This window comes from Scardinius erythrophthalmus (genome assembly GCF_964197995.2).
Source record: "Scardinius erythrophthalmus genome assembly, chromosome: 7".
Taxonomy (NCBI): Eukaryota; Metazoa; Chordata; class Actinopteri; order Cypriniformes; family Leuciscidae; genus Scardinius; species Scardinius erythrophthalmus.
In genome coordinates this window covers 8,231,284-8,252,749 of record NC_138227.1, presented here as the reverse complement: position 1 = coordinate 8,252,749, position 21,466 = coordinate 8,231,284, and the positions used below count along the sequence as shown (strand labels likewise).

Sequence of the window (21,466 nt, the reverse complement as noted above, 5' to 3'; positions counted from 1 at the left end):
TATCATACATCCGGCGCAATGCAGCTATTTTGCTAGTTTCAGCCTGACGCAGTTATCATTTTCACGTCGTGCGCCACGTTGTTTAAATAGCAAATGCATTTGCACCCATCTTTTTGCCCATGGGCTGCTGGTCTGAAAACTATGTGTGTTCAGGCGCATTGTTGGCACGTTGCTATTTTGAGGCAACTGAAATAGACTGATACTAAGCAAATATTGCTGGAATTGAGATAACGTGACGACACATCCGTATCTCATATTTTTCTAATGTCTTGTACCGTTAAACATGGTATCACGTGGATGAATATGCATATGCAAATGATATGTAGACGAGGATATGCATAGTAAAACAAGGCATTGTATAAGCTCCATATATAGTTATTTTGGGGTGGAGACACATGTGCGCACAATCTTCCGCTAACTGGGATTTATAAAGGGAATTTTGTGCAGATTCTGGCGTACAATCGGTTTTATAAGTCTAAATTTTTTGGCATACGCCATTTTTGGCTTTCGGGCGCACATGCACTTCCTACGAACAGTTTTATAAATGAGACCCCTGGGCAATAACATGTGAGTAATGTCTGTGTTTATAAAGCTCAAATCCATTGACAGTGTTGAATCTTTTCGATTGGCTGCCGGCGACATCTTTCACATCAATACACTTTCAATCCTCTCCACAGAGAGAGATTTTTTTCAGATATCGTCGCCTGCTTTCTTTCTCTCTGCATTTTTGTTTATTTATATATTTCATGAATGCTTTGGATTTGTCAAGTCATAAGGGCACAGAGTGGGAAAAAAACCCTATATGGCATTGCATTTCTCTACATGAGAGGAGAGGAGCCAGGGGTATTTATGATGCCAAGTCTTTAAAAGAGAATGAAAACTGGATAATGGAAACTACCGCCCACTTCTACACAAGCCATGGCCTGTGTATGTGTGGGGGTGAGAGCAAGACATTTGTTTGAGTGATGGGAAATTATACTGACGCACTTTCATTCATATGTTTATCAGTCTGTTGCTGCTTCAGAGTTTGAATATTTTTCTCCTGAACCAAAACTATTCTTACGTAAATTGTAAAATTCAATTCAATGCGACAGTTTACGTAAGAATGATTGCTTGAACGATTCGCACACAAGCTCATTCTGCTCGTGTGTGATGAATGAGGCTCATTGTGGAGTCTGGTGGATGTTATGAGCTCTGATATGGAGAAATACAATTACAGTCTTTATTCAATAGCGTCATATTTAACCAGTCAACCAATAATAACAGGTTACAGTCAATTTATGAGAGTGCAATATCTCAGACGGTCGTCCATAAGACGGAAGATGTGTAAAGAAACTAAACGATCTGCGATTAGAAGATCATTTACTGTTTTACACATTCTTTAGATGTTTGTTAAACAGGTTTGATTATCATACAATATAGGAACATTGACTTATTGACGTTTTTATTTGTTTAAAAGACACAATTAAACCAGCTTTCCTGTAGCTCAAACATTAGAGCATGCGGTGTCAGGGCATGGGTTTGAATGCATGCCTTGAATACACTGATAAAAGCAGCTACCAATTTTGAAGCCCAAAAAAAGCACATCCATCCATCATAAAAGTAATCCATACGACCCCAGGGGGTTAATAAAGGCCTTCTGAAGCGAAGCGATGCGTTTTTGTTAATCAAATATCCATATTTATAACTTTATAAACTCACTGAATTTATAAAAATCACTGGCTTCTGGTAACGTCCGTACACAAGTCTGGAGAATCGTTAACCGTCGACGCGTCTCGCGGTCCAAACAAACAGGGCTGGGCAACAAACTCAAGCTCCTCCCACATTTCTCTTTAAATACTCTCGTTTTAGACTTCTAATTCATGCTGGTTATGTTTCGCTCTTTCCTCTGTGCTTCCGCGTTCATCAATACACGTCATGCGTCGGGTCAGAGGTCACTCTTCCGCCTGTACTCGACTCGTGTACAGCTGTTACAGAAGCCAGTGATTATGTGCCGTATGGATTACTTTTATGATGGATGGATGCACTTTTTCTGGACTTCAAAATCCCAGTTACCATTCACTGCCATTATAAAGCTTGGAAGAGCCAGGATATTTATTGATATAACTCTGATTGTATTCGTCTGAAAGAATAAAGTCATTTACAGTACACCTAGGCTTGAGGGTGAGTAAACTATGGGATAATTTAAATTTTTGGGTGAACTGAAGAACTTAAGTTCTGCTTTTCCAAGTAGGAAAAGTCAAGAGTCATTAATTCTCAGAGACAGGTGGACTTATTCCATATTTTTAATAATGACTGGAAAGATTTAATACCACACCACAAAGGTTTCCATGTCAAGAAAAAGGGAGAAACAAAAGATTTTGTACAGCTGTAAGCATTTTCTCACATTTTTATTTTCCCCACAAAGCTGCAAGAAACTGGAATATCAACAAATGTCAACAAAAGTAATCTTCAGTACCACGTCAATGATGATCAACAATCCACAGAATCTCTACATCAGAGAATCAGCAAACACAAGTCCCAATATATAGATATAGATATAACAAAAATATAACCACTCACTTGAGAGTAAAGAATTATGCACAAAAAGATGTTAGCACTTGAGATGGAGTCACAGAGTTGGTTTCGTCCTTCAGTCGCGAACCTGTGCGAACGCCAAACGATTGTGTTTCACACAGTAGCACTAATAAAAGATCTCATGTACTCCAGCAAGCATCATGAAGTAGCAAAATGTAAACATCAATGTGAGTCTAATATAGGCAGCAACATTGACATTCAACCCAGAGCTCCTACAAATGTATCTGTCATGCTCATAAACTCACTTAATGAAGAGAAAACCGCTAACAGAAACTGAGAAAATGAAGAAATCGCCTTCCAGGGGTAGATTTATCAATATTTCACAGGGTCTTTCAAGCTTGGTGTTTTTGATCTCGCCGAATGAAATTTAAGCCTTTCCTGACAAACCGCAGCTGCTTCCTAATGTACCGCAATAAATCTGAATAATCTCTCCGGCTGCTTCTGTGTACCTGACGCAAAAACATTGAAGCTTATTACCAAAATGACACACGTGTTATATATCATCTGGAATATTACACACAGGTTTATGATTTAATACGACCCCTGATTTATGTTATTAGGCTACAGTAGACAAAAACAAAGAGAAAGAATGAATTACGCTGACCACAGTATTTTCTCACAGTATAGTAAGATGACGGTTCAGCCAACCGAGTTTAACGAGATTTTAAAACCTTATTCTTATTCCATCATCTTAAAAAATCGCCCACCTAAAATGTCGTCTATTGGACGCTGAAAAGACGTAAACCTTCAACGTCTAATTACGACTTTTCAACGTTGAAAACAAGTCAATCTTCAACGTCTTGATGGAATATGTAAAATTATTTAAATTTATTTGAGATAATAATGAACATGGTTTGGTAGTTTGTTTTTCTCTGTTATTTTAGCATGTTTAACAGACTTTCTTAGATGATCAGTTGAAAACACATAGTCAAACAGTCCGGCCGAAACTACTTAGTTGAAATCACGTCGTAAACCAGTCCAAGGCGGACTGACTTATTTTCAACCATATTTCAACGTTGAAAGACGGTAATTGTTTACTGGGCGTTACTTAGAAAACAGCATCGCGCGCACAGCGTCCGTTGATACGTCAGCAGATTGCTCATCTACCAAACACTATCCTAATCAGTTTCAAATGACAAACAATGTGTTTGCTCACACTGATCTGCTGCACAATCATAGAAGATATTTTATTCCTAATATACAGTTATGCGTAGCAGCATTTTCGGACCAGTGAGATCCCAGATAGCACACTTACATCACGGAGACGTCTATTTGATGTGCGTGTTTACATCTGGAAGAAGTATTTTTTAGTGTTTGCTCATCTGCAATACGTCTATAGGACGTTTCCTGTCAGATGTCAAATAGACGTTTAGAAAATGTCTTTAACATGTAATGATTTAGAATGTATGTTAAACTGACATCTTAAAGATGTCTATCAGATGTTAATAAACAGCAGATGCTTTCCAGATGAAGTGATCTTTAACAGACATCTTGCAGACGTACATGCGCTATCTGGGATGTGGCAACACCGCAGAAAAACACTTACCGGAAGAGATCGCTTTATCGTGTTGTGCCCGGTTTAGGAGACTGTTTACACTGGAAGTGACTGTCATGGAGTATCATATACTCATTATTATAATGTTAAAGTATTGCTACAACATATACTTAGCTGGTCAGTACTTAATTAAATATAACAAAAATGAATTCACAAAACAGCAAGTAATTCAAATGCACGATATTTTTAAATAAAATAAAATGTTTTTAGGAGAAAATAAAAACGTCTGGTGTTGGCCTGGTTATGCAGATTATGGACGTTATTTCCGCCACAGAAAAAAGAAAAGAAAAGATAATTGCAGCTTTAATCACAAATTCTGATTTCATTTCTCGCAATTGCAAGTTTATATTTTAGTCTTCGGACTTTTTTTCTCAGAATTGCACGTTTTTTTTGGGACCAATTGGTAGAAATACCATCAGAATTGCGAGATGTTAACTACAGCAATAGCGAGAGAATGAAAGTCTTAAAGGGAACCTATTATGCTCCTTTTCACAAGATGTAATATAATTCTAATGATAGAATGTGTCTGAAGATAATTTATAACTTGTCAAATTTGCCTGTTTGGGTGCGAGAAAAAACATGTTGTTTTTTGTGTGTCCCTTTAAATGTAAAAGAGTTGCTGGTCTGTTTATGATTTATGGGGATTGTAAAAAAAGGAGTGGGTGTATTTTTACCATTATAGGCTGCTTGTTTACACACTCTGTGAACATCTCTGTTCAAACACCTTATAAAAGTGAATTTTGCATATTTGGTCCCCTTTAAAAAAATACTTTAGTTCCCATAATTTCTTTATTCTGTGGCGGAAACAAGCTTTCATGGTTTTTAGTGTAGACAGAAGCATTGATTTAAATGCGAGTCATCTCGTTTTGAAACACGTGTCTGGTACGTAGATGCGGCCTGAATCCCCGAAATATGACGCATTGAGACGGAGGAAGATTTCTCATTCACAGAAAGAAGTTTCGGATTGATTAGAAAACTTCTAAAGCCGATGTGCTTTGTATGCGTATGGTTTGTATTGCTTTGAGTCCCAAAGTCTGGTATATTTATAATATATATTTATAAAAAGAATACTCATCACCATAAAAACGATTCATATCATCATGTTACGAAAAACACACATTTCGCCACACCTTCTCCCTCCCCCTCCCCCCTTTGGCACTAAAAGCTCTATTAGGATAAATATTACTTGTAAATTTCTCTTTTTGTTTTTCATATAATTGCTAGACACTTGAGTAGCCTCACATTCATCTAAGCACGTTCTGTACACAAGGGAATGGTAAGAAAAGACATCTTTAGACTCGTAAAATCTTCTGTTATTTCGTCTTCGTGTAATCCGTGTAAAATGACTGCAATTGTTCAGCTTTAACAATAAGACACTGTCAAAACTTTACTAGACTTGTTGCTGTCCGCATGCCCTTTATATTTACACAATCAATAGGAATGATCAATCAAAATGATTAGAATGGCTTCATGGTGAACACATAACTCATATCATTTATGATTCAAAACGAGATAGATAGAAAGATGGATAGATGGATAGATAGATAGATAGATAGATAGATAGATAGATAGATAGATAGATAGATAGATAGATAGATAGATAGATAGATAGATAGATAGATAGATAGATAGATAGATAGATAGATAGATAGATAGATAGATGCTCAGGAAAATAAGCTGTTTAAGATTACATAATAAAAGCCCTTCTGATAGAGAAAAGTATAATTTAAAGTCAACATGAAATGGAGTTTGCTGCCCATTATAGGCCTACTTCTGTAATGTGACATAATTTATACATTGTTCAGTTATTTTTCTTTGTGACTAACTTGCACAGATACATTTGTTCAAAAGAACACCAGAAATGTGTCAAGAAAGTAAACATTTTCATTCCATGTTGACTTTGACTGGACCAAAACGTTGTTGACTGAGTGATCTGATTTGATACAGATCAATGATATGAACCACAGTGAACTGGTTTGTTAGGGGCGATATGATGTCACTTCACCCACTACCATCTTACACAATTGAATTTGTGTCTGTGTAGTTCATGTTCAGAGTTTCATTCACTAGTTTGCCATTAACAAAAAAGTAAATAAAAAAGTACCGTGGTATTCTTGGAAGTACCATGGTATTACCATCTGATACCATCACTATAACATGGTACCACAACATTTTGGCAAGGTGTGTTATAGGATCTGGCTCCAGCGGTTGGTCCCACAATTAAATCAACAAAAATAATAATATAAAAAAACAAAATGCAAGTAAATATTATGAAAACATGTCCAGGTCACAGTTCACCCCAAAATTAAATACAATTAATATGATTGACTAAATGGATTAATTAATGTATTTTAAAATAAATATACTGAATAAATACAAATAAATACATCTATTTGTTTATTAATGAAGGATCTAAGGATTCCCAATAACAATCTGTGTGTGTGTGTGTGTTACTTTAAGAGAGCAAACATTTAACATGATTTCATGATTGCATTTTATAATCATTAGTCATTTATGTAGTTGTCATTTGATTTATCATTTAATAATTTATTAATAATATTGTTTGATTTATATAATTTATGTTTTAATATTTATTCATAATTGTATTATTATTATTAAATTATGTATTTTTATATTTTATATTACTTATTTTACTTATTTCCTTGCTCTTGCGATGCTTGCAGGGATTCAGCGTCCGGGGTCAGATCTGATTTGTCTGATATTTCTGACGTGGAGATCCATTCAATCTAACAATGCATAAAATCTATTTATTTAAATTTGTACAAATAAATCTATATTTATTTTGATAAATTAACCTAAGTTAATAAATGGCTGTCGCTATTGCTTATTGGGACAATAAAGCCCTCCCTACACCTTCCCCAAACTCTAACTGATAAACACTTTATTATTAAACACACATTAGACACTTTATTTCCACTTTTTGAATATTTTCTACGTTTATTGAAAATAAATGCCTTTCCGATCTGATATGAGATGGGAAAAGAGAGATTCAAATTCGCATCGATTTGCGTCAAAGCTTTCTATCATGCGTCTTAATATTGCTATAATTGACAATCCAGCATCTTCCGTAGTTTTGTCTGGCCCAATCAGACGTCAGTGGGCGGAGTTAGTGTAAATAGCCTCTGCCAACAAGGCGTGTAAATAGACACTCCATTAATAGATATATTTTAGCCAAAAGAAATTAAACCTGTTATTCATTAGCCTAAGCCTAAAATCATTGCATTGTGACATTATTTTCAAAAATTATCACCTATGATCCTATAATAGGTTTAATTTTCTAAAAGCAGAATTTTGGGGTGATATATGTGACCCTGGAGCACAAAACCAGTCACATGGGTAATTTTTTGGATATTGAGATTTATACATCACCTGAAAGCTGAATAAATACGCTTTCCATTGATGTATGGTTTGTTAGGATAGGACAATATTTGGTCGAGATACAACTATTTGAAAATATACCCGCAAACATACCCGTGCGACTCTTGACTGGTTTTGTGGTCCAGGGTCACATATAATCTGGACAGTTTTCATTAGATTCACCCATATATGCTCTGTTCCTGAAAAAGGCAGGTAGAAAAATGGGGAAAAAACTGGAAGAATTAAGAGAAAAGGAGGGAGAGAAAAAGGAGAAGAGAAAATCATGGACAATGACTGATGTGTCTGAATATCTGTCTGTTTGCTCTCTCACACCGTCCTGTGGTACATCAAACAAAGCACTTTGTTCAAAGATTGCGTTTGAATCTTGGAAAGCATTGGAGACGTCACCTCGGACTCTTTAATTATTACAGTGTACCAGCAGTCGGGTACGAGCAAAGCAACGTGTAATTAAACAGGCTTTTCCCTTTGCTGCCGTGTCTTTTTCCAGCCCTTAATAATCTCATTGTTTGATGATGAAAGGAACAAAAAAAGGCTTGTAATGTCCGTGTACGGGAACATCCCCGTGACGCAGGTGGATCTCCCTGTGTGTTCGTCCACCAACACCCTTTTGGGGGGACACCAACATATCGTAGTCATAGAAACAGCACTAATTAGATGAAAGCCATGTTTGTTTAAGGCCACTACCAAAACAGACCAACGGAACGCCAAACTAGACGAACGACTGAGAAACTACTGCAGGTCTGATGTTGGAGATATTTCTCTGCAGGGGCGGCAGAGCCCGGTTTTGCATTGGTCCGAAGGTGAGAACATGTAAACACACACACTCAAGCCGTGTCCGTCTCCGGCAACATTATTTACGCCATTTAGCGCTCCATTCTTCATTCTGCTGTCCGCCATGCTGGTCCTCATAATGAAGACGAACTCTGGCTGTAGTGTCGGAGCACCAGGCAATCGTATTTCGGAACAAGCGGAATTGCGGACATTTCGGCTTCCGAAGCGGGAGAACTTGGCGAGGCGCTTCCCGACCCGACGGAGTCCCTGAAGGGGGAGGGCGGAGTCAGCGCAAGCAGTTCCTCAAGCTCAAGCTGATTGGACGGCGACTCCATGACCGTGGACACGCCAACTTTAAGCTCCTTCCCACTGGTCGTTGGTGACGTTTTGAGCCGCGATGAACCGGGAAGATGGCAGGAGGGTGCGGGTCGACCCACGTTAGGCTCCACCGGTGGGAGGGGCTGTATTTCGGCATAGGTCGTCATGGTGGACGGCATGGAAATCTCTCGGGACAGGCGGTAGGCCGGAGGGCAGCAGGGTTCCTGTGCGTGAGCGTGAGCAGAAGCGCTGGTGGATAAAACCGCGGTGCTTCCCGGAGGAGAACTGGTGAGCATCATGCTGTTGAGCTCGCTGATGTTAGCGGTGAAACGGTTCACCACGCAGCTAATCTGCTCCATTAGCGAGCCCTGCGACGCACTTCCGCCACACGAAACGTTACCGCGATGCTGAGGCTGACACATGTACGTGGAGACGCTCATGACCTGGGAGTCATTGCTTTGCGCTAAAGAAATACTCGCTCTTTGGGTCACGGTGCTGATTGGCGAGGGTGTCTGGGGCCGGTAGGTGACGGGGTAGCGCTCCTCCGCTTCGGTGACCTCGTAGAGCATCTTGTTGTTGCTGTGGTCGGTGTTGATGTCGCTGCCTCCGCAGTAGCGCCCCTCAGACGTTTTGGAGAAAGGTTTGATCACGGCCGTCTGATTGTTTTCGCGCTTCTTGATGTGGAACGAGAGACGCTGCCACAGATGGTTGCCTTTGGAACTGCACTCATTCTGGGCCCAAGTCACCGACTTCCCATTAGAGCTGAAACAACAATTAAAATAATATTTACTGTTAAAAATGGTTGCAAAAAAACTATCTATCTATCTATCTATCTATCTATCTATCTATCTATCTATCTATCTATCTATCTATCTATCTATCTATCTATCTATCTATCTATCTATCTATCTATCTATCTATCTATCTATCTATCTATCTATCTATCTATCTATCTATGCATGTAGTATATCTGAACTCATCTGAACCGAGATTATGTGGTAAACTATCAGGTAGTGTTGTCAAAAGTACAGACTTCAGTGCCAACTCAGTGCTGAAATTAAAAAAAATTGATGATACCAGCATTTCCCTTGAATGGATTCTTAAACACCTCTGATTGGCCATTGTGTTGACGCACTCAACATATATGTCTCTGCTGAGTGCAATAAGCAGTGAAAAAGAACTCAATTTAGTCCTGAGAGGCGAGGCTTTACGGGTGTGAGCACTTTGGGGTCCCACGCCGAAATTCAAGCCATGTAACAGCAACATTATTCATCCGGAGCGAAATAAACGTGTGATTGAAGGGAGGCGGGTTTGTGCATAGCTCGCTGTCTGAGAGATGAGAGAGAGAAAGCACAGCTGCTATCATGTATCTATTCTGTGGAAAATGAGTGTTGGAAGCGTTTCAGATATTTCAGTATGGAAATGTATCGCTATTTTTGACAACACTACATTGCACTTAGTTTTATTATTTCAGATGCCTTTTTTTTTAAAAGACTACAATTGAAAAATGTATGTATTATATATAAAATTCAACCTTCCAAAGTGGCTAGTAGGAGTGACTGAGTTAGACGCCACGGCTGAAATAGACCTGTATTTGGGGGGTGTTAATGTCAAGCCCTGCATGTACATGGATGTGGGGTGGAGGCATCAATATACGGGTGTGGTCAGTTTGGGTAGGGGCGTGTTTGTTTTGGCGATTTCAAATATCAACAGCGTTTACCAGAACTACCTGCACCTTTAAAACACATTCGTACATTCATTTCTATAATCACAGGTTGTCTAAGGTAATCACTCTCTTTTTATGGATGTCAATAACTTACCAGCCCTATCATTACCGCACAAACAAGACGTGCACTGAGTGTCATTACAACAGCAGAGCAACTCAATTCATTTTCACAGAACCAATGCATAAAACCTGAAATTTTAACACTACTCTTTTCTTGCTACCCAGCAAGCAATAGCTTTCATTTCACCGTCTAGGTTAACTATAAACCCGATATAGTCCGGCTATGAGTAACCCACTTCTAGCCAAAGTAACCTTGAATTTGGTTACATGTCGTTTTTCCCTAAATAACTTGCGAGATAAACAGTGATTAAAAGGTGTTTTGGTTTCATTTCTTCAAGGGTGTAACGATACCCTCATGTCACGATACAATATTATTGTAAGACATATGATAAAAGGTTAACAAAAAATGTACTGTTGATTAAAATGCTAAATTTGGTGTTACATTGTGGGTGTAAATGAATAGGCTTTGACTTGGTGCTGGAAACACAGGACAATAAAGACACCAGAATATAAATATTCATGATTCTGAAGCTGAAAATACTGAATTATTTTAGACGACTACCTACTAGATATATTTAAAATAATGTAGGTCACTTTTTACTGGTAACATCAGACATTTGGCATCACCAGGACCCACAAATATTCCCCCATTGCATAATTATACATTATATCCAACATTATATATAGTAGTTTAATGTAGTACTGACACTAAAACTCTGAAAACGTAATTTTTTTTCTCACACAGTAATTTTTACTTTGGGTGAACTATACACAATATTGTCACATATTGTTGCATTTTTGTATTGCGATATATTGTGACAGGATTTATTGTTACACCCCTACATTTTTTGTTATCTAATTGATGACTAGTCTATTCTTGGGCTATGGTCTATTAAATTTTCACTGACAGCCCAAATTTGTCCTTGTTTTAGCCTAGACGTCTGTGTTTGGACGACTATTAGATGTCTTTTAAACGCAACATTGCTTGCTGGGTATGAACGCACCTCTTTTCTTTACGAAATGCAAATCTAGTATTTAATTGCTGCACAACTGAACACACACCTGAGCGTCTCTCCCGACGAGCCTCGTCTCTTCCACAGGTTGACCAGGCTGCTGGACCGGCTGGCCGCGGATGATGATTTCCCGTCTCCCACGTGCATCCGCACAACCGTCGACGTAGTGAACGCGCTGCGGACGTTCCTCTCCGGTTTAGCGAGGATAATGTAAACCTTCGGCGCAAACATGCAACACAGAGCCACGGTGGCGCTCAGACTGACGGAGAAGCACATGGTGATGGTCTTGTAGTTGGAGCCGAAGTAAATGGGTACGAAGGCCAGCCAGATGATGCAGGTGGTGTACATGGTGAAGGCGATGTACTTCGCTTCGTTAAAATTGGCCGGGACGTTGCGCGTCTTGAAGGCGTAGAAGGTGCAGCTCATGATGAGGAGGCCATTGTAGCCCAGTGGCGCCACCACACCCAAGTTAGTGGTATTGCAGATGAGGTTGACCTCGCGGATTGAGGGATAAGCGTGGACGACGTCGGGAGGCTCCATCAAGAAAAGCGCCACGATGATGCCCAACTGCAGGAGGATAAGAAGAAAGGCGATCACTAGCTGGGCGCACGCGCTCATGAAACGAGGTTTCTTGGTGCAGATTTTCTTTTTGCTGCCGGCCAGAATCCGAGCGATGCGATTGGTCTTGGTGACGAGGGCCGAGTAGCTCATGGCGGGCGATAGGCCGATGCCCAGCCGCTGCAAGTAGCAGTAGATCACGTGTGGTTTCGCGATGAGACAGAAGGTGCAGAGGTATCCCAGACAGATCCCCGCCAGGATGATGTAGCACAGCTCACGACTCGACGACTTCACCACGGGAGTGTCGCGATAGATGATGAAGATGGAGGTGACGAAGAACGTGGCCATCAGACCCAAGCAGGAGAAGACCACGGCTGCGATGGGCTCAGGGTCGCCCCACCTCAGAAACTCCACCGGGATCGGGTCACATCCTTAAACAAGTCGAGAGAAAGAGAATTAGTACGATTTTTTCCAAAAGATTGTGATTATTGGATACGAATTTTTAAAAATCATTATAAAATTGCACTTGAAGGGATGGTTCACCCAAAAATGTAAATTCTGTTAGCATTTACTCACCCTCAAGTTGTTCCTAATCTGTATGAATTTCTATCTTGAAGAATATGGGTAACCAAACTGTTAATTTTCCTTACTTTGAAAGTCAATGGGGTCTATCAACACTTTGGTTACTGACATTCTTCAAGATTGAAAATTCTTTTGTGTTCAGCAGAAGAAAGAAACTCGTATAGGTTTGGAAGAACTTCAGGGTGAGTAAATTATGACAGAATTTTCATTTTTGGATGCACTAACTCTAACATTTTTAGGTTGATGAAATATTTTAGGGGAAAAAAAACAAGTAAATAATAAACATACTATAAAATTCAACATACAGTAACATATATTTATTATATAAATATTTACTATAAAAACAAAATGTTTAAAATATCTGATCCTTTAATTTATATAATATTACACTTGATTATTGATTTTTTTAAAATCTTTTTATAGAAACTGCACTTAAAATTAGCAATTTCTAGTTAATGAAATATTTTAGAAAACAAATAATAATTTTAGTAGATAAGTAAATAGAATATTTATATTTATTTTATAAATATTTACAATAAAAATATATATTTGAATTTTCTAAAATACAAGTTTAATATCATAAATTATATTAGATAAAATATTATAAGCAAATATTTTTAAGATTTATTAAAATAAATATGTTATACCTTTAAGAATGGCACTTTTCCATTGCCAGACAACTGTATAGTATATATTGACTTGCTATAACTTACCCACAATGCCCTAATATTATGGAGGAGGGTGTTGCACTGGCATACATTAATTAAAAAAAAGTGTAAAAATGGACAGTACTTGGTAATATTTGCTATATGATTCATCTCATTCTATCTGATGGTATAAATAGATGGTATTAAAGTGTGTGGGCTGATCACAGCGAGACAGATTTGATAAGTTCAACTCAGACGATTTTGATGCTGTTAACCTTTTAGCTCAATGACTGTGTGTATTCGTTTTCTCCTGAAATTATTTATTGAAATGCATTTGCTTTCTATGGCACAAATGTCTCTCTTTCTTTTTTCCCCTTTCTATTATAGGCAATGTGAGAGAGATGCAAACACGCATGTGGCAAATAAGTCGTTTTGGTGGTGATTTGGGATCCCAAACGACACTCCGTGAAATGTTAGATTTGTGTTTGAGTATCTGTGTGCGTCCAGGGCTCGAGCACTTTACAGAATTAGATTTGCTAAACTGAATAGAGGCGGATAAAGCGTGTTATTGAACCCTCAACAGGCACAAGCACGAGCAGTGAATTCATGAGAATTGGGCTCAGAATTGTCATCGATCTGATCTTTGCAGTGGGTTTATGTGTCTGTCGACTCACCGGTGAGGTCATGGGTGGGCCAAGATCCCAGTTCACATGCGCGACACGTGTACTCGTCGAAAACAAACTCGTTCTCCTTACAGGGAGTGCATGTCCAACAGCAGCTGACCTCTCCTTTACGGATCACCTGCAGATGAGAGAGAGTCACGTGACATGCCATCATAATCTCATCAGGTGGTAAAGCAGCGATTCTCAGCTGGCGGGTCGTGACCCTGAAAGGTTGCAGTCCGGGGGGGAAAAAACAATGCTAAATGCAAATAGTACAATTTAGGAGAGCAAAACTAATCAAATTTTTACTTTTGCGATCCACCAGATGATAATAGTAAGTCATTTTATGCTTTATAACTGCGATATTTCAAGCCATGGAAAATGGATAAGTTGTGTATAAAATATTTTTTATATATTAAATAAAATATGTATATTTAGATGAGATTATGATATATATATTAATCAAATATTTAAATATATATTAATTATAATATATATATATAATTAATTATATATATATATATAACTAATTATATATATATTATATATATATATATATTTTATATATTACATTTACATATTTTAATTGATATATTAAATACAGAATTTAATAATAATATAATGATATTTTACTAAATGAAATATTTATGTAGTAAATATAAATATTATATTTACTTTTATAATGTTTATTTACTATAAAATATTTATTTCTAAAATATTTACATATTATTTTAAATGTATTGTATAATATTAATTAAAAGATTACATGAATATTCAGTCATTCATTCATTATTTTAATTAATATTAATTTAAAACATTTGAAAATAAAAATATATTTTTATAATAAATATTTATATAGTAAATAATATAAATATTGCATTTATTTTTATAGTATGGTTAAATGCCTTTTTTATTGACATAAAAAAATTCACCTAAGGACTCCAATTTCAAGTGGTGACAATACAAAAGCACAATTTTTATTGTAAATGTTATTGCAATAAGTAAACAAAAAGTCCTTTTATATCATTATTATTAAGATTACATTAATGTTGAAATTTTGGGGTTTCCAAATGTCTCACCAAATTATACAGATGTCAACATGAGCCGAAAGGCTCTCATTCTAAAAACCATGAGTAAAACAACACAAGGTAAATCAATTATGCCATATCCAGACATTAAATACAAGTTCACATGCAACTATAAATGTGGTTTGAGCCTTTATGCAGGGAATTATTAGAAAGCATGAAACCATCAAAAATTAATTTAAGAAATCATTCAAATTATAAAGACCCAAGTCATGTTGTTTGGCCTATAGTAAAGTATAGTATTAACCTCTCAATTTCTATGTTTGATTTTCAATTTGATTTTAGTTTTTTTGCTGACTCACAACTTGATTTTCAATGTAAAACCAGTCTCACTCCAATACATGCCCACATGCATAACGCAACTGACAAATACATGATCACTGAGAATGAAACATTGCGAGTGTGACTGTTTCCTGACCTTGATTTGACCTTTATCGCAGGGTTCACTGCACACCGATTTGATGATGTCCTCTTTGTTGGGCCAGATCTCGTCGTCATTGATCTGCAGTCCACTGATGTCCCAGCTGCCCACGTTTGTGTAGTCGAAGTAATCTTTCCCCATCTTCTTGAAGTTCATGATCACGTAACTATGAGCCGTCAAACACAAAAAGCGCTATTGATTTAGTGGAACGGAATGAAGATGAAGGGTGAATTCATCAAAATGACTGATGCATTGATCCACTCATTGACTTAACTGTCGACTTGATGGATTGATTATCTTATTAATTGGTGGATTGGCTGATTGGTTTGGTCGTGGATGAATGAACGGAAGCTCCTACCTCCCGGGCGAATCTCCGTTCTCGTCAAAGTAAATGTTTTCCCCGGTCACTCCGGTGAAGTTGGTCTTCATGAGGAACTCGAGGAGCTTGGCGCCGTCGATGGGCCTCATGGCATCACACAGTCCCACCACACCGGGACACAGAGATTTCTGCATGTTGTGAAGGCCGTGGGCCATGCTGTAGATGGCGTTGATCACGAAACCCATCTTGGTGTCCTGAGCGTATTGCTGCCGCAGAGAATCGCGCTCTGAGAGAGGAAGAGATTGGGGTTAATGACAGATAACTCGTCTTTTCCTGCTCGTACCCTGTAGGCCGGTCAAATTATGAACTGTGCTAATTTGCTTATGTTCTGTGAAACTGATTTCATGCAGTGGAGAGACCCATATTTCCATCTCAGAGGGTGTCTTTACCAGGCTGAGAGATGTACAAAGTGTTTTCGATTGAATGCTAATGCATAGCATGCTGGCTAAGGCTACGTTCACACTGCGAGTCTTTGTTCTTAGTTGTTTTTTGTACAGCTGTTCACATTGTTGTTTTAAATGTGGTCAATATCAGATTCCAGTGTCAACAGATAATGGTCCTGAACTGACACGCATGCCCAAAAGAACAATAAAAAGACGTCACGCAGCATAACATACTACCCCAAATTATCCATAATATAGGTGAGTATACAGTGCTTTAGTCTTGTTTCGGGACTCTGACTACAAATCGAATCAAAAAGCACACTTCACCTTGTTTACACTGGTATTTCGTGATTTAAGAGGCAAGGCAATTTTAGTTATATAGCCCATTTCACACACAATGGCAATTCAACGTGCTCTAAATTAAAACAAATAGTCATACCAAATGCATAAGAAATAAAAATAGCAATAAAAAGCAAAGAAATTATAAAAAAAGGTTAATATTTAAAATTTAAAGAGGAGATGATGTAAGAAGCAGTTGGACTACTCAAAGAAAAAGACTAGGAATAAATGAGACCTAAAGCCCAAAGTGCACTTCAGTTTTTAAACGTATACTAGAGTAGGCACACAGCGAACGTCACGTACATTTCATCAGCAGGACAGCATTCGCTTACTAGAGTCGAGCGATAGTGGATTTTACCGATAACTATAACCAGGTGGGCCCATGCTGACCGATAACGATTAATCAACCGATAGTTTTTAAACTTCAATTTTTTAAAATAGTGCTGAACTTTATTACAAAGGTGGAAAAACAGCACTGAATCATGAAAATGTACTATACTTAGTTCTAGCAATCGGTTATCGGTGCCGATTAATCAGCAAAACCGATTAATCAACCGATAGTTTTTAAAAATAAATAATGAATGAAAATAAACACAACATAAAATGGTGCTGAACTTTATTACAAAAAAAGTGTAAAAACAGCACTGACCCATGAAAATATACTGTACTTTGTTCCAGCAATCGATTATCAGTGCCGATTAATCAGCAAAACCGATTAATCGGCCGAGATTTAGCGCATGCTATACAGGTGCCGGTCATAAAATTTGAATATCATGAAAAAGTTGATTTATTTCAAGAATTCAACTTAACAGGTGAAACTAATATATTATATAGACACATTACATGCAAAGAGAGATATTTCAAGCCTTTATTTGTTATAATTTTGATGATTATGGCTTACAGCTTATGAAACCCACGAAATCAAAATCCTAGAATATTACATGAAATCACACAGTAATTACACAGTGATACCATGGTCATTGCACCAGGTTTTGGTTCTTTTGGCAGTGTGGACAGGTGCAAATCCTGCTGGAAAATGAAGTCAGCATCTCCATAAAGATTGTCTGCTGAAGGAAGCATGAAGTGCTCTGGAAATGTCCTGGTGGACGGCTGCGTTGAGTGGACAGCACAGTGGACCAACACCAGCCGATGACATTATTAAATCCAGAGTCAACGCAGGCGTCTACCAGGACATTTCCAGAGCACTTCATGCTTCCTTCATTTTCCAGCAGGATTTGCACCTGCCCACACTGCCAAAAGAACCAAAACCTGGTGCAATGACCATGGTATCACTGTGTAATTACTGTGTGATTTCATGTAATATTCTAGGATTTTGATTTCGTGGGTTTCATAAGCTGTAAGCCATAATCATCAAAATTATAACAAATAAAGGCTTGAAATATCTCTCTTTGCATGTAATGAGTCTATATAATATATTAGTTTCACCTGTTAAGTTGAATTCTTGAAATAAATCAACTTTTTCATGATATTCTAATTTTATGACCAGCGCCTGTATATATTCAGCGTGATTGTTCAACTATTTACGCTCAGTTTTTGCATGCATTTTGCATTTTATTGCATTAAAAATGGCCTGTTGTTTCAAAATTAAAGAAACTGAAAAAACAGCTTTCACTACTACTACTTTTACTACTATCAATATCAAACCTGCTTTGTTCCATTCAACAAAAATGCATGTTCAATGGCTGTTAAATTACTTGACAAGAATACAAAGACATTTTTATCCTGTCACACCGAACAAAGATGAAACTTTCCAGCATGTGTGTCGACTGTCTGCTATCAGATGAAGTATAGGGTACATTGAAAGGAACGCACTTGTCGAAACTGAAGCATACTTTGGGCTTTAGTCTGTTTGTGATTGTGTATTCTAGTTGAAAGTCTTGTTTTCACGCCAAATTTAATTTCATTCAGAACTGTTTGATCCCTCAGCACGCTCTGATTGAAAAACGAGGCTTTGAACTGACATTAAAAACATAATTTCTCTCCTAACTGTTGCTCCTGTTGGTTTATATGCAAGCAGTTTTGATTCAGGTTTCAGAGGGAAGTTGTGGAAGTTTCTTTGAACTCAAGCAGGAGCCCGGATAAAGACAGCGAGACTAATGGAAGATGTGATATCTGAAGAGGAAGTCTGGATGAAAGGACATAATCATTCATTCCTGTCTGTTCTTAGACTATTGTTACTCGTAAAAGGTTACGGCTTTACTTATTCCCATCTAGACGTCTAGACGTCATCGTGGGAGCACATGAGGACACACACACACACACACACACACACACACACACACACACACACACACACACACGTAGTTGTTTTAATTTTGTAGTCACTTGTCATCATTTGTAAACAAACGAGTATTCATTACTTCAATGAGTTCATTGTTTCTGCCTTAAATTATTACATTGTTTAAATTAATACATTTTTAGCAATATATATATAATGTAAATTGAATTGAATAAAATTGAGTTGAGTTGAGTTGAATGGACTTACTGCCGCAGGTTCTGTTGTATTTGTTGTTGTCCTGCGGGTGTCCTTTCAGCCGGCAGTGGAACCGGTGCTGCCAGAACTCGGGGAACCAGGGATTTCGTGGGTTGTTGTCGGGACGTAGTTTCAGGTAGTAATCGTCAAACCACTTGACGTCTGCGGACTGCAGTTTAATCGTGATCCCGCCGGCGGCCTCGCGCACGTACCCGTCAGTGACATCATAGCGGTCCGCCCACCCGTCACTGAGGAGAGAGAGCAACAACATCAGTGTGAGGAGGATCACATGCATGTTCTGCTGTCAGTCATCATGAGTGTGTGTGTGTGTGTGTGTGTGTGTGTGTGTGTGTGTGTGTGTGTGTGAGAGAGAGTGTGTGAGTGTGTATGTGTGTGTGAGTTAGTTAGCATGTACGTGTGAGTGTGTGAGAGTGTGTGATTGTGTGTGAGTGTGTGCGTCTGTGAGAGTGTGTGAGTGTGTGTGTGCTTCTGTGAGTGTGTGTGAATGTGTGCGTCTGTGAGTGTGAATGTGTCTGTGTTTGTCAATGTGTATGTGTGTGTGCATGTGTGAGTGTGCGTGTGTGTGAGAGAGTGTGTGATTGTGTGTGTGTGTGTGTGTGTGTGTGTGTGAGTGTGTGTACGCGTGCGTCTGTGAGTGTGTGTATGTGTGTGTGTGCGTGTGTGTGTGTGAGTTTGTTAGTGTGTATGTGTGAGTGTGCGTGTGTGTGTGTGTGAGTTTGTTAGTGTGTGTGTGTGTGTGTGTGTGAGTGAGTGTGTATATGCGTGTGTGTGTGTATGTGAGTGTCTGTGTGTGTGTCCATCTGTGAGTGCGCGTGTGTGTGTTTTGGCAGCGTCATGTTGAAACATTCAGTTCAGCAACGTGAAGTCTTCCTGAAACGTACACTGACTGATACATTTGAGCAAATTAAATAGTTTCGATACAAAGTAGATACAAATTGCCAATTAAATGAACACCCGCACACAAATTACTCATTATTTTTCTCTGTCTGTGCTGCCAGTTTCCCCAGTAACCATGACAACTAGAGGCATATTTTTAAAAGACTGATAATTGTTGATGTGGAAATCTCACATGCATCTGTATGTAAGTGTGAAAGTGTGTGAGACACAGAAGCAGACAGTCAGATCATATGGCACTGATCATTGATCCACTAAAACCACACATTAAGATTGAATAGAGGTCATTTATGAGTTCATATGTTTATATATAATGTCAAAGGGTTATATATATAAACACATTTATTCACACATTTAAAAAAAAAAGTTTGTGCATGTGTGATTTTGCAGCCAAATCCTAATGAGCATCAGAACTGAAATGTGGTCTTTATAGGCAGCATCTCATGCTCTTAAATGCTGTCTGAGTAGGTTTTGTAACTGAGCTTGTGTGTGATTGTGTGCAAGTGTGTGTTTGTTAATGCGATTACAGCCCTGCCAACAGGTCAGTTGCAGAAATCAACCCTGGGTTAAACTTAATACAAAACACAGACATAAAATCACACACACCCTTCAGCTGGGACAGATAAGGACAGTCACCTTAATAATGAAACTAATGCAAATGAGCTCTCTCTCTCACACACACACACACACACACACACAGTGCAGATGGCATCATTGTGGGCAAACTCATTTGACACCCTGTGTGGTTGCGTGGAGGGACTGATGACCTCACTGCTGGCTGCGACACGATTGGCCGAGACTGTAGCCATGGCGACAGCATTGGAGTGGGTGCTTATGGGGGATTCCGAGGAACTCTACTGAAAATGATACATTGTTTGTGTTGTAGGCTCGTATGCTCTCAGTTTTATGTTTGGGAAATGTCCCAACCCTTAACATAACCGCCAGTTTCAACACACTACTAACTAACTCAACCAGGCCCCGCCCCTTTATTCTCTGTGTGAAGTATTTAAATGAGGAATATTGTGACGTGTTCGTTCCCAGAAGAAACTCAAGACTACAATGGAGGCGTTTCAGGGAGTTCAGAAACACTGACACTGATATAGAGAATAAGGCACAAAAAGTCACAATAAGTCATGCCAACATGGCTGGGAGCCTCAGACCAACTGCAACAATGAGCAATTAAAGACATATTAAGATGATTTCAGGCAAAATGACTGAAAAATTATAAAATACAATCACTAGTAATATGATTTAGTGGTTTGTCACTTTTATAGGTGGCGCTAATACTGACCAATAGGTGGCGCTGTGAACAAACTGATGTGTTATGATCAGAGTGAGGTGACAATGATGCATGCAAAGTTGGTGTCAATATGACAAAGTATTGCAGAGATCGTTTTGGCTTCAATTCATCGAATTCATTGATGTGGTTTACAAAAACAGATTTGTCTATCAACACAAAATCCATAACTTTTTGCCGGCATAGTCTGAAGATGATCTGACTTGAATTTGGTGAAAATTTGACAAATGGTCTAGGAGGAGTTGAAAAAGTAGTTTTTGAAAGAAAATCAACATGGCGGACAGG

General features: G+C 38.3%; 1 protein-coding gene across 1 annotated transcript in view; it reads right to left on the bottom strand.

The window, feature by feature from the left end:
* Window positions 1-8,436: 8,436 nt before the first annotated feature.
* The window catches only part of grm5b (glutamate receptor, metabotropic 5b), a gene marked incomplete at both ends in the record, with an annotated part of 66,927 nt that continues 53,897 nt past the window's right edge, over window positions 8,437-21,466 (bottom strand). Inside the window, 6 exons of the mRNA XM_081370048.1 lie at window positions 8,437-9,382; window positions 11,469-12,408; window positions 13,881-14,007; window positions 15,372-15,540; window positions 15,733-15,979; window positions 18,982-19,217. Of these exons, the coding sequence (XP_081226174.1) occupies window positions 8,437-9,382; window positions 11,469-12,408; window positions 13,881-14,007; window positions 15,372-15,540; window positions 15,733-15,979; window positions 18,982-19,217 (2,665 nt within the window). The remainder of the gene's footprint in view (window positions 9,383-11,468; window positions 12,409-13,880; window positions 14,008-15,371; window positions 15,541-15,732; window positions 15,980-18,981; window positions 19,218-21,466) is intronic.